Source organism: Salmo salar, chromosome 25 (genome assembly GCF_965601325.2).
Source record: "Salmo salar chromosome 25, fSalSal1, whole genome shotgun sequence".
NCBI lineage: Eukaryota > Metazoa > Chordata > Actinopteri > Salmoniformes > Salmonidae > Salmo > Salmo salar.
Genome location: NC_138315.1, coordinates 41,841,323 through 41,855,816, shown reverse-complemented (window position 1 = coordinate 41,855,816; position 14,494 = coordinate 41,841,323). Strand labels below are relative to the sequence as shown.

At 41.2% G+C, this 14,494-nt stretch overlaps 1 protein-coding gene across 5 annotated transcripts in view; it reads right to left on the bottom strand.

Moving 5' to 3' along the window:
* Positions 1-14,439, bottom strand: part of LOC106586745 (DDB1- and CUL4-associated factor 6) — a 62,847-nt gene extending 48,408 nt beyond the window's left edge. For all 5 annotated transcript variants that reach the window (XM_014174319.3, XM_014174320.3, XM_014174321.3 and 2 more), the window contains exons 1-2: positions 13,415-14,439; positions 3,618-3,679 (exon numbers count right to left, since the gene is read on the bottom strand). In XM_014174319.3, the coding sequence (XP_014029794.2) occupies positions 3,618-3,679; positions 13,415-13,502 (150 nt within the window). In that variant the 5' untranslated portion in view covers positions 13,503-14,439. The remainder of the gene's footprint in view (positions 1-3,617; positions 3,680-13,414) is intronic.
* Between the last annotated feature and the right edge of the window lie 55 nt (positions 14,440-14,494).

Sequence of the window (14,494 nt, the reverse complement as noted above, 5' to 3'; positions counted from 1 at the left end):
TAAGAATTTGTTCTTAACTGACTTGCCTAGTTCGATTCCCACGGGGGACCAGTACGGAGAAAAAAAATGTATGAAATGTATGCATTCACTATTGTAAGGTCGCTCTGGATAAGAGCGTCTGTTAAATGACTAAAATGTAAAAATGTAAATGTAATTCCTAACCCAATCTAAGGTGTAACATCAAAGCGTCACCGTCCCTCGGTCAAATAGAAACCAGGTGAAAGTTCACCAAATGAGAAAAACTATTCTGAACAAAAACATAAAATGCAACATTTAAAGTGTTGGTCCCATGTTTCATGGGCTGAAATAAAAGATCCCAGAAATGTTCCATATGCACAAAAAGCTTCTTTCGTGCAGATTTTTGCATAAATTTGTTTATATCCCTGTTAGTGAGCATTTCTCCTTTGCCAAGATAATCCACCCACCTGACAGGTGTGGCATACCAAGAAGCTGATTAAACAGCTTGATCAAGGGGACAAAAGGCCACTTTAAAATGTGAAGTTTTGTCAAACAACACAATGCCACCGATGTCTCAAGTTGAGGGAGTGTGCAATTGGCATGCTGACTGCAGGAATGTCCCCCAGAGCTGTTGCCAGAGAATTCAATGTTCATTTCTCTACCTTAAGCCGCCTCCAACGTCGTTTTAGAGAATTTGGCAGTACGTCCAAACTTTCCTCACAACCGCAGACGCCGTGTAACCACGCCAGCCCAGGACCTCCACATCCGGCTTCTTCACCTGCGGGATCATCTGAAACCAGCCACCCGGACAGCTGATGAAACTGTGGGTTTGCACAACCGAAGAATTTCTCCACAAACTGTCAGAAACCTCAGGGAAGCTCATCTGCGTGCTCGTCGTCCTCAACAGGGTCTTGACCTGGATCAACGTGTACGACAGCGTGTTCCAGTTCCCGCCAATATCCAGCAACTTCGCACAAGCATTGAAAAGGTGTAGGAAAACATTCCACAGTCCACAATCAACAGCCTGAACAGCTCTACGTGAAGGAGATGTGACGCGCTGCATGAAGCAAATGGTAGTCACACCAGATAGTGACTGGTTTTCTGATCCACGCCCCTACTTTTTTGAAGGTATCTGTGACCAGTCATGTGCAATCCATACATTAGGGTCTAGTGAATTTATTTAAATTGACTGATGTCCCTATATGAACTGTAACTCAGAAAAATCTTTGAAATTGTTGCATGTTGTGTTTATATTTTTGTTTAGTGTATAATGGAACATTCTATATCTGCAACACAGAGCACACATTTCGGGCCTTCTCTAGGCGCTGTGTCTTCGCGACCGTAGATCAATAATTCATTAAGTTCCACAGCAGAGTTTAATACACTCTCCTCCCTCTATTTCTAGGGCGAGTCCCATCAGTGTGCAACAAGGTTGGTCACACAATCCCTCTTCATTGCCAAATCCAACTGGACCCCTCCTCCCCCTCCACCCCCTCCACCCCATTCCCAAATAGTCTTTCTGGGTGATATAATCTCCATTTGATCCCCGGTCATGATTTACTGTCCTTCCCTTGACGAGCAGCTTTAATAAACACTGTAAATGTTATTGCATTTTTCACAGAACGGCTGTCATTTCAGAGAAACTGCTCGCATCACTGTCTGAGAAAATACATTAGCTTAATAAGAGTGGTCTGTTACATGCTAAAAGAACACACGTGCTGTAATTAGAGCTATGCTGGATGGTTTATATTAGAAATAGACAGATAGACAGACACAAAAGGGGAGGTCACTAAATGTGGGGCATGATGTCATGCATGGGAAACAAATTATAGGTTACTGATAAAGAACGCTGAAGTCTCTCCCAAGGGGGTAAGAAGACAGAGTGCATGTTTTCCTGTAGTCACCACTCTGCTAACACTGTGTTTCAGTAGTTGCCAGGACAACACAGGCATGCTAGGAAAGGCTACACTGCTGTTCACCTGTATCCCCTTAGAAAAGGACATTTCATGTTTCACAAAAGTATTGTAAAAATGTAGGCCTAGATTGTGTAATAAATATGCTATACACTGAAAAAACCTGTCGCGTTCATATCATTGGTAGTATCATATTTTTATCTTGCATATAAAATTTCTTCAGGCTTAGCATTGTGGTAAGTGGAGGTTGTTGCTAACATGAAACTGAGGAGATCATTATCATCACTATGACCACAACCACCATCTTTTCTGTTCAAGCAGACTGTAGCTTGACCCGAATACTGACCTATCCCATCACCTGCTGCACTCATTCAGCCCGTTGTGTTGTATACTGATCCTACTTGATAGCACTCTTTAGGAATACTGTGTGTCTGTGTCGAAGTCAGAGTCCTTATGCCACCCAGACCACTCAGTGTGCCCCTCAGTCAGTCGCCCCCCCCCCGGCCCTTCAGAGTCAGACTAGCCTCATTCTGAATAAGTCTGAAACAAAACTCTACAGTAGCTTTTTCCCTTAGCCCCAAGCCCCTGGACTTGTGATGCAGATCTATAGAAAGTGGATAGAAGTGCACAGCAAGATGTCACAAGCTTCCCCTAAATCTTTAGAAATTCAGGTCTGAATATGCCTACAGCAAGGAGTAGGAACAAGGGGAAAGGTGCTGTTTAAGAACTGGGTCTTTTAGTCAAGTGTAATAACAGCCTAAATGACAATACATGATGTATTATGCTACTACTTTGAGCCAGTACTGTACAGTAATGTTATCTACAGAGTAGATCAAGCCTAGATGTAATCTCTTCCAACATCTCCTGCAATTGAGGTCATGCTGGGATTTGGGGAACTGAAAAGTAATGGCCACCAGTATTAACGTAACATCATGTCACTCGTAATAGCCTAATAGGCATTGTGAGTCAGAATGGCACTAGTAACACATGTTGGAGGGCAATTCTTCCTCGATCACTTCCTATTTATGGAAGACAGGGGTTGACAACTCAAGTGGCTTCAGGTATCCAAGATGAGACAGACAGGTCCTCACGGAGACAGAGAGTGGATGGTGATTCAGTAAGCGGATAGACATAAAAAAATGTAATGGCTTCCTTACGTCTCCTTTGCATCCTTCATATGCACTGATAAGGACTTGGTAGGTGGGAGCGATGACAAACTCTTCCAAGCTACTGGTCTGAGAGAATACGCAATTTGACAGAACTCACTCGGACGATTATCTGAATGTAGCCTACAAGCAGGGAATCTGGCAGGAAGTTGTACGAGGGGATTCCATACGGAAGACATTTTGTTTGTACTATACAGAAGTTTTGTTAATCATTTATCGTTTCTCTCTTTATTTTCCTCCAACCAACTGAACAGACAGGACGAGAAGGACAGAATCCTTGACCCAAACCAGCATCAGGCAGTTTAAAGTGGTTGTGCAGTGGTAGAAGGAGTGACTGGCAGGGTGTGACAGTCTGACAGGGCGTTTGACTGGCCGTATGGCTGCCTCAGGTTTCACAGAGTATGAGCAGTCTGGCCAGAGCTCAACACTCACACTGAGCTCTGCTTTCTGTCTGTCTGACACAGGGTTTCACACACTGACTGATCGAGTGGGAAGGGTGACGTGCTCTAAAGATGCAAGGAGGGAGAGTTATGTGCACAATGTACACCACAGCCACACACGGTGGGTAACGCATACTCACACAGCCATCGTGAACATTGAGTGTCGCTTCGAGTTTCAGCCGCTGGACAAATTCTCTTCTCCCTGTGCAGAAACAGAAGAAATACCTTATTAGCAAGTCACAAATTGTTACCACGATATGTTACTTAAATACATCATTAGACTACTTCAGTCAGCATTGAAACTTATTGATGAAATTCAAGTCAACAACAAGGGCATCATCAACATGGGTAAATTACATAGAAATGGCCAAACATACCATGGAGTTCCTATTAAATTGATAGAGGGGTTATGTCATTAACCCTCAAAGTTCAGTAATGAGGCAAAAATGGCAGCCATCTTGGTCAGGGAGAAATGCAAAACCAGTCTAATTGGAATGAATGGCAGTAAAAGGCATAAGTGATGCATTTCCTGCTTTTACTTATGCAGGAAACATAAAGTAGGGCATGTGATGTATCAGCAATTGTGTAATGGAACTATAGTCAACCTAAAATATTGACATATAATACAGTTTATACAGGTTTTATATCAATTCTGTATAGCCTGTAAAATATATGTAAACGGACCATAAATTACTCAAATTGTGTTTTCTTGTAAAGCTGTGAGTGCTATTATATGACACAATATCATTACTTGTTGCATTTACAACTTGTCTTAGTCCTATCAGGTGATTTGAGCCAGTGTATGGCTGTGGAATGTTGGCAGTTAATTAGAAAAATATACGGAATCATTACTCTAAAACTGGCTGCCTAGCTAGCTAACACACAGTGCAGATCAATGAATGTGAAGAATTTTTTTACACAATATCTTATCACAACATCCGCACACTTCTTCCTGTAAATATATGTTTTTATAAATATTCTGTCGAAATTGTTAAAAGTGCATATAGTTGTATCATTTGTTACACTTTGAAATCAATGGTTTTTGTTTGGTATACATTTTCAATTGAAAAATCTGGAGTCTCAACGTAATTCCGTTATCATGGAATTGCCCTCATATAAACGATGACACTACGTGTATGGGGCCGCCTGGCCAGATTAAATTGGACTGTCCCATTCAATAAGAGAGAGACAGGGGTAAATAAATAGGTAAGATGATAAATAAATAAACAAACAAAACAAGCCAATGCTCTGTAATCGTATTGAAGTCCGAGCTCCAAGTTAGTAAGTGCATTCAAGGCACAATATCAGCTTTTGTTCTACAGCTGGGTTCTAGTGCATTGCTGTTCAAATCAAAACAAAGTGCCTGACTATATGAATATTCCAGGTTGCCATACACACCCACACCCCTCTAACATATTCTTTTCACAGCCAATCCATTTTGAGAGTGTTGAGGAATAGATTCAATCAACAGAGCTCTTCCCAGGTCAGTGATGTCCTCAAAAACAAGCCTGAAAGCTTGCCATTCGACTGAAACACGTTCTGGAAGTAACAGCTTCGGCCACAACAATATAATGCTTTTTCAACATTGGAGAAGTGGAATATTGAAGACTTGAGAAGACAGCTCAAAACAGCTATTCAACAAAATAGGCAGAGATGTCTCCATTGTATCCATATTCCCTCCTTTGTCTTTCAACCTCCCGATATTTAAAGTCAAACATCCAAAAAGAGCAAGACAACAGCCCAAAATGTCACTTCCCCCTCATTCATTTGCTGATAGGCCTTGGTCATGAGAAAGTAACATGATGATTATTGAATTAGCATATTTAGCTGAAACCATGTAATTTGATCTCACTAAATCTCATGGGTGAAGAAGACTGTGCAAAATAGCCTTAAATGTTCTATGATTAGGCCCAACTCTCCCTTGAAGTATATTTCTGGCCTTTGCTGAGATTTATATTCCACAAATGGAATACTAGCCCCCCTTCCACAGTGCTAAACTTAGCCTCTTACTGGTGTGATTACATGCTAGGGTCTCTCCGGTCATTTGACAATGACAGCTCTACCAACACACCCAGCCTAGTCAAGATAAATGTAGCGCTAAGCTAAATGCAGTGCTAGGCTAGCCCAATCCATAAACCACCTGCCCCACACCTGGGCCTGCTAAATCCTCACTCAAACGCAACTCAATACAAATCACAGTTAGGTTAACTTGGCCACAGATAGAAAAGGCTAATTAAGCTTACCAGTAGCCCCAGATAGCATGCATGGCATATAGCCTATAACAGGGCTATTCAACGTCTGTCCTGGAGGGTAAAAACACTTCTGGTTTTCATCCTCTCCTTCTAAATCAGTGACTGATTCAGACCTCGGACACCAGGTGAGCGCAATTAACTACAAGGTAGGTTCCCACCTGGCGTTTCCTCTCGCGTGAGCATGCTTTTCCCACATGCACTAACGGTTCCTCCATAGTATCTGGCATGCTCATGCAAGAGACAGAACAAATACCAAGGATCATATGCATAGTATTTCATAATCCTCTTGAAGGGTGAATAACAAAATGGCAGAAAGATTCTATGGAGCTTGATTACTATTTTCCACCAGCAAGTGTGACATCACACAATGAAACACAACAAAAGAACACAGTGGGCATAGTTCAAATCCATGTTAGCTGAGGGCAACACAACAGACGGGAGGGGAAAATCCCATAGCCTACCATAAGCACAGAACATTGAAAACATTGAATTCGATTTTCTATTGAGAAAATAGCCTAGGCATATAAAAACAACGTCATGTTTTAATCGCGGCATCATAGCTTTTTGTGAAGGAAAAAGTAAAAGCCTTGAGCAGTTTCAAGTCAGTGTCCTCTGAGTTAAGTGCACATAACCAGTACCCAAACTACCAGAGAAACACCAGTGTAGTCCTGCCCACACACTTGGGATGCCAGTCAGTGTAATGGAGAGCCAACCCCAGGAAGAGTGGTGTGTAGAAGACAGCTGAAGGTTTGTAAAAAAAAAAAAAAACACTACGGAGCTGCAGGCAATGAAGAAATATCAGGAGGAAAGGGGTTTAAGTAACCCAATACATGTTGTCATTATAGTAACAGTGGACCGTTATGGTCATTTTGACTTTTATGATCCCATAACTGAACCGTAGCCTCCGTCATATGCCTACTGTTTACTCTTAAGATCATGTAGTCTGGTGTTCCATACTCATAGGACTCTGTTCCTTGCAGGCACTGCAGCTGTTGAAAGAGACCAGGTTATCTTCTCTAGACCAGTGGTTCCCAAAATGGGGTACTGCAGGGTAATAATATGTGTGTATGTATATCATTTATTTACTTATAAATAGATAGATGTGCTAGTAACAACAGATTCAACAAATTTGGCAAGGAGTTCGTGGAACAAGTTTAGAAGGTGCAATAAAATACAATGTAATATTACTTATTTACAATATTGGCTACCCTTAGATACAACAGGGAGGCTCACAGGAATCCACTGTACTCCATCAATGATCCAGTTGTCAACTCAATACTTCTTGTATTCCCACAAAAACATTTATAAAAACATAAATGCACTTTAATCGAAGCATTAAAAACAGCAAAAATTGTCCCTTCTGTCCCATGGCAAAATGTGTAAAATTACCTTGAACACTATTACATTTCCTCTCCGATACAAAGAGGGGGGCCTTTAAAATGTTATTTCCCAGGGCCCAAGACTTGGTAGTCCAGCCATGCGTTGCAGCAGTCATTTATAAACTCCTTGTATGCCACTCAGTGGCGGTTCTAGCCACTGATTCTAGCCCCCCCCCCCCAGAAAAAGCACCATTCTGCACTGACAAATTTTTATTCAGACATTTGGAACACAAATAAATTATCAACACTTAAAACTATATAAATATAAAAAGATATACAAAAATAAGACTCATAAATATCAAAAAGAATTAACAAAGACAAATAGTAACAAATGTGTTGATTTGGCACTCGAGCACCAATACATTACCCATCCCCCAACACTGTCAACCAAGAGTCAAGACTAAACCAATTCACCTTGGTGGTGTGCACACTGGTTTTATATTATTCTTAAAGAATTCGTACAAACCAGAAAACATTTCAACAATATGTCTGTGAAACTATATATTCACAGTATTATGAATGAATTGTGATTTATTTGGTAGCATTTCGTAGTGTGACTGATTTTACTAATTGCATTAGTACTGTATAAAATTAGAGGTGCGCTATTTGATACAATCCCCCACTCCCCCTACCTCGGGCTTCCAGTGGGGAGACCTGAGGTCAACCTACCCCCACCCCCCTCCCCATCTCGTACTTCTGAGTGGGAGACCTTCCCAGACAGTAGCCTGCCTAGCTCACAAACTAGAATCAGGGCACCCACTCCGACAAGGTTAATTGACCCACAGTCCCACACGGTGACATGACATCATTGACGTGACGTGCAAATGAGCGATAGAAAGACGATCGCGCAAATGTCACCGTTCCGATTTGTTTTGTGCGGGCGCCCTGTGCCGCCCCCGGCAAGATACCGCCCTGGGTGGCTGTCCATGTCGCCTATACCGAATTCCGTCACCAATACCATTTTTAATCGCACTCTAAAAGTCTGAGTTGTGTTCTGATTTTGAGGGGGTCCCTGATGAATTTGCTATCACAAAAGTGGTCTCCTGCCAGTACAATTCCCACTTAAGCAGATTCATTTCAGAGTCTCTCTGAGTTATATTTTGAGTAGCCCATTTGCCCCGAATCAATGGATTATTTTCCAGTGAGTCAAAGAAAACAAACAGCATTGCCACAGCCAAAGCTGAACACTCAGCTTTGGCTGTGGGCTTTTCTTACGGAATCCTCCAATATGTGCTCATGTTGTGTCTCAATTAAATCGGTCACTCATGAAACGTAACTGAGATGAATGGAGAGCCGTGTCTGGGCGGAAGGAAGCAATGATGATGTTTGTGCTGTAGTTCTGTGATATCCAGCAGGGTGTCAAAGATTATGATCAATTATTCAATTCCTGGCCCCGTCCCACACACACACACACACACAACCGCTCTACACACAGAGCAGAGAACTGGATGGGAAGGAGGGAGAGCTAATGTGTATGGGGTCCACTGCATGTGTTGAATGTTCTATCTGTATATATCAACACTAGACTGAGTGCTGCATTGTTGGTTAGGGGCTCGTAAGAAAGCATCATTGTAAGGTCTACACCTGTTATATTCGGCGCATGTGACTAATAACATTTCATTTGATACTGAGAAGGAAAAAAAATGAAAAAAAGGATGGGTTTGAAAATACACAAGACACCATGGCCACTATTTGTATTTATTATGGATCCCAATTAGCTTAGCTGCTGTATGGGGTCTTCCTCATTCATTAAGGATATGTAAGGGAATAACCCCCTGAAATGGACAAAAATGAATGGAATATTATTGGCACCGTACGAAACATATACACGATGTACAATACCACTCAATTGGACGCCGTTTCATTCAAAATATATTGCAAATGCCTTATGGCAAATGCCAAGTCTCACACAGCAAAAATCCAATAGATTGCGAGCCAAGGGTCAAATTTTGAAAATGTAAAGAAGAAAAAAATCTAAAACTTATCACCCCCTTAAAGTGCTTTCTGGACCGTTTTTCAAAATCCTTTTGATTTTTCTGTCAATTATACATGTATAAGATCTGTATGAACATACTTGTCATATTTTATTGTCATAATTATTCTTTTTTACTTGTCCATAGGGGCATATGTTTTGTCCATTTGCAATATGATTTCATAGGAAGTCAAAAGTCGAAGTCAAAAGTCAGTGAACCATTGCCAAATGCAATAAGAAATGTCCAAATGCAATATGAAAGTATTGAAAGTGCAAAGTCAGGATGTTATGTCCATTTGCCATGTACGATCATAGAAAGTCAGTTTCCAAACCTAAAAGTCAGTGAACCATGTCCAAATGGCATTTACACTGCCCAAATGATAAATAGCACTATGTTAAGCCATGAATCAACCTAGATCGTTGTGTTGATTTCATCAAGTCCATTTGATGATGTTTTTTCACTGTTGAATGTTATTGCAAATGTACTGTCCATTTGCAATATGTTTCAATGGGCATTTACCATCATGAATTTGACATGCTGGATGGGCACGGGTGGGGGGGTGCTCCCTACCCAACCATGGACCCCTTGCACCCCCCTAAAGGTATTAAAAACGATTTAAAAAATGTTCTCCTGGTAACCCGTTCCAATCACCAGGCGCACAGCTGTCCATTTGCAACATGTTTCAATGGGCATTTACCATCACAAAATTGACATGCTCAAAAATACTGCAGGAATGCGAAATTGACTGGCCCGATAAACTCGGGATGGCTGGGCAGTGATTCTGGTTCCTCTCCATCGCTCGTTGGTGTATATTTCAGAATGTCAATTTGGTGATGGTCTATCACTGTTTAAACATATTGCAAATGGACAAAAGTCAGCCAGCAAGTCACCGTCCATCAGTCAATTAGATATCATTCTGACACCAAACTGATACAAACTGACACCACACCCACTTTTTCCAACTTGCAAATCACCATACAGCTGACACACTTCAATCATTTTGACTTCAATTTGGTTGTCCAAAATACTATCAGCTTGCACTGCGTCTTTGCTGATGAATGCCCTGATCTCTGGCCAGTCAATTACATTGTTGTTTTGTCTATTAATCGCTTCTAATGGATTTGAAAATGTTGCAATAACCATGAATTTAACCAAATGTTTGTTTATGAGGGACGTCCCATGTTTAACCTGGACACATAAATAGTAGGAATTTGCGCCGTCTTTAGCCATGACCACCACATGAGAGAGAAATTACACATTAACCTAAAAAATGTTGATGCATGCCAGCAAAGCCACTACCCAACACTAAACAATACATGAATTGCACTATAACAGTGACAAACAGCGCCCACAAACTGGTAGGGCCTACATAAAGATGTCCCAACAGCAGAGTCCCAACACTTTACCACTGCTACACCTGGCCATTAGCGGAGCCTGGTCTGCCAGCTAAACAATTCACTCAGCCTCATTTACTGCCTTTTAAAAAAACAAAGCTGATATGGCTGACTTGCTTAAACAAATGTGGTTTCTACTGACAATAGAAATGTACAAATATGGCATAAGGGGACGACAAGCAGATAAGAGGGAATCTGTAATTTCGATTAAGACATTAATGAGCGAGCTAGGACGGAAGGCGTAAATATAAATATTTCTTCAGCACTTTTAAAATGTACAACAACAGAATTCAGAACATGGGCCGTTCTTACAGTATTCTCCCTGTACAACAAATCAAAACTGTAGGATAAATAAAGGGGGCATATAAATCCGATAATGAAAGCTCTTACAGTATTTGATTATGACATTTCTTTAAAACAGGCTATAGGCTACATGTGCACCACCAAGTCAGAACAGTAGACTAAATTATGAGGGTGAGGCACATGGGCTACTAACAGCTTACTACAGAACATAGACTTAGTATTACTTTCTTAGATACAATATACACATCTCCCTGGCATATTACCTAATTTATGCAAGACATTTTTGGATTCAGATTGTTGTGCAGGAAGGTGACGCGGCGGTCCTTCTTGGGCAAATTTTGTCATCAAACTTTCATCAAAGTCTGGCATTCTCTGGATTTACGGTGCTTTCAAGACAACTGGGAACTCAGGGGAAAAAAACAGGGGTGAATCATGGCGTCAGTGATCTTCAAGTCAGAGCTCTAGAAAGAGGCCCGAGTTCCCGACTTCGAATTCCGAGTGTGATGACCGTTCAAAACGTACTTTCCCAGTCAGAGTTTTTTTTCCCGAGTTCCCAGTTGTCTTGAATGCACTGAAGTCTGAGATTTCCTAGTTGTTTTGAACGCGACAGAAGTCATGCTGAATTGACAACATGGCTATTGTTGAATGTGTATCCTTTTAAGCTTAGAAAAGAGACCCATAAACCCAGACTTGGACCACACACCCACTCCACTGAATATCAGGCTAGTGATTACTTGCAATACTTGCAGTTAGCCAATGATTCCTTCCAAAACAGCTCATTGTTGAATTTGTTGTGTAATGTTTATTTCCAATGGCCAATGAGCACAGATACATTTTATCTATAATTTCTCTTGATATGACAAGGATTGAAAAGTATTTGCCAGTAGATTGTCAGCTTGATTCATGATGATGACTGCTTGTCTAGCTTGCTAGCTAAGATTTTGAAAGTATGATGTTGACATGATCAGTCCAATCAAAGCAATGGTAGATAATGTGATTTGGCGTCAACTTATCTGTGGCCAGTGACCTTGAGCCTTCTTGGATGGGCACTTCCATTGTAACTCTATGGCAGCACCCAAGGGGCTTGAAATTTCAAGCTCTCCCCTAGATTTTGCGGTGACAGTGTCCCCATGAGTGGCTCCTAAGTCACTGCATCCCTACAGATCCAGGCTGTATCACAACCGGCCGTGATCGGGAGTCCCATAGGGCGGCGCACAACTGGCCCAGCATCGTTTGGGTTAGGCTGTCATTGTAAATAAGAATTTGTTCTTAACTGACTTGCCTATAAATAAAGAATACATTAAAAAAAAATGAGTGACAGAATACTGAGTTAGGCTGAACACCTGCATTTTGGAACGGCCTTACTCAAGAAATCAAAAAAGAGACCATGTGTGTATAAGGCTTTATTAACTCCATTATTATTATTTTACTACATTGTATGCAAACTGATATGTGACACGTATTAATGCCAACGACCCCACCAAACTTCCCTGCTAAAACATACTGTAGGTCAGTCTGCGGCCTTTTCGTTGCCACAGCCTAAATGCCAATCACCAAACGAGGGGGACTAAACAAATATGGATTAAATCGACTTCAGTACATGCTGTCAAAAGTCTGCATTCTGCAATAGGGAGTAACAGCAAAATAATGTTGTTGACAAAATCTCTCCATTCAGCTCCTCTAATCTTAAGGGTTTTTTTTCTTTAAAACGCGCATCCAATCACCTTGATTCATTACATAACTAGACCAATCATATGCTTTAATGTGCCGCGGTTCACAGTGCTGTTGCAAGACAGGCCAATAATAATAATAATATAGGTTCCGCTCGTGATGTTATTAAATATCAAGTGTCGATGCTCCGATTTCTAAACAATTTGCAGCACAGTTAAAAGGTTAACGCATTGAATATACTGGATTAATTAGAAAAATAAAACCACTACTTTTCGATGTGTAAGATAAGATGTGTCGAGTGAGCGTGATAAAAGGCTCAAATGCGTGTCTCTAGGCTACTGCGTGAGATTTGGCAGCTCTACTAATTTCATTAGCAATTGGGCAAATTGCAAGAATCAAAACTCCGGATGACTTGGCCTGAAACTCGTTCTCTATATTCTGCAGAAACACAGTCTTAAAATAACCAGCCATTATTGTTGATTTTGTAAGGACAAAGGGTAGACTAGACAGCAGGTGCATATAGACATTTCCTCCAGCTACAACTTGTAACCTATGTGAGGAAAGAATTGGTCAATCAAACATCAAAATCGGATATTTAAATTCACAAATGAAATGTAACCACAGTTATTTTAATAACCTCCACTTTCACCAAAGGGAACTGGCACAAATCAGCAATTGTGCTAGTTAGCTATAGCTACCTAAAAAGGCATTGCTAGCTTGCTGTGGCAAGAGGGGTATTGTTACAAAATAGCAAGCTGCCCACGCGGAAAGGCAAGCAATCATTGCAACGAAACAAATCAACGCCACTGGTGTCTGAAGTGGGGAAACAAGTTCGCTGCATTGTTGTCAGTTTGTATTTCACATGTTAGTAATCTAATCGAAAACATAGCTAACTAACTGGTCGACGTTCACTGTAGCTGTGTGTGTTATTGCAAATTATTTTGGACACAGGCAGGAGCTCTTACCTAAGTAGTTGATCCTGACAGCATTCGGGTCATTATATCCAATGGAACGCTTGTTAACATCCCAAACCAGGTTACCAGAGCAGGACATAATGCTCGAACCTGCTTTTATTAAAAAATACCATTGAAATACAGTTGTAAACCCTCTCTTCTGACTATCGCCTTTTGATGTTGTTCTCTGTGTGACCGTTGCGACGTAGCTAGCTAATTAGAAGCCAACGTTAGCATGCGTGCTAAGCTATATACGGCTATGTTTATCGCCCCCTCTTCATTTTGCAGCCTCTCTTCCGTCGCTTTATTCCTCTGATGTTATTTGGGTGGCTCTACTTCTCTCTCTTGTTGTGTCTAACTCCCTGGTTGAAACAACGATGGTGTGCGGGGCGTTCTGTGCGTCCCATTTCTATGCTTGATAATATTAATCGAGACCGTCAACATTGCAGCAGTATGACGCAGCCCGCAAGGACTAGACCGAGTCAGTACAGTGTGATGATAGACAGAAACTGCTCTCCAATTGAAATCGCCGTTCACACTCTTGTAGGTGATGTCATGGCGACGTCGCCTAGCTAAGCACATGAGCAGAAGTACGTATAACCACATATAGAACAAGGTTTAGTTGTAAACAACATATGGTAAAACGGTCGTCTCTCGCCGAACTGCGCATGTACAGGCCGTCAATTCAATGGCACTCATTTTATATAAAATAGTTTTTGACAAATTTAAAACGTGTCAGTTTGTCACTATCACTAGGTTGGAGTAATACCATGTTTAATTACTTAAGACATAGGCTCGAATCTAGGTTTTGCCTTTCGATTTCGAGTAAATGAACAACTATGGAATATTTTTCACTTCTCCAACCCCAAACCCCGACCTGGTCTTTCCGGTCTGTTTCACAAGCGTTCCCGGAAGTCTCGCGATGTTGCGTCTCTGGGTTTAGAAATTCCAGTCTCTCTAACAATTAATTGAAAATCCAGTTGAGGCTATTATATATGATATAGTTATAATTGCGCGATGCTGTAGTAAAGTGGCATCATATTAATACTGGATTATGTAGACAGATGAACAAATGGTAGAGTCTGGTAGAAC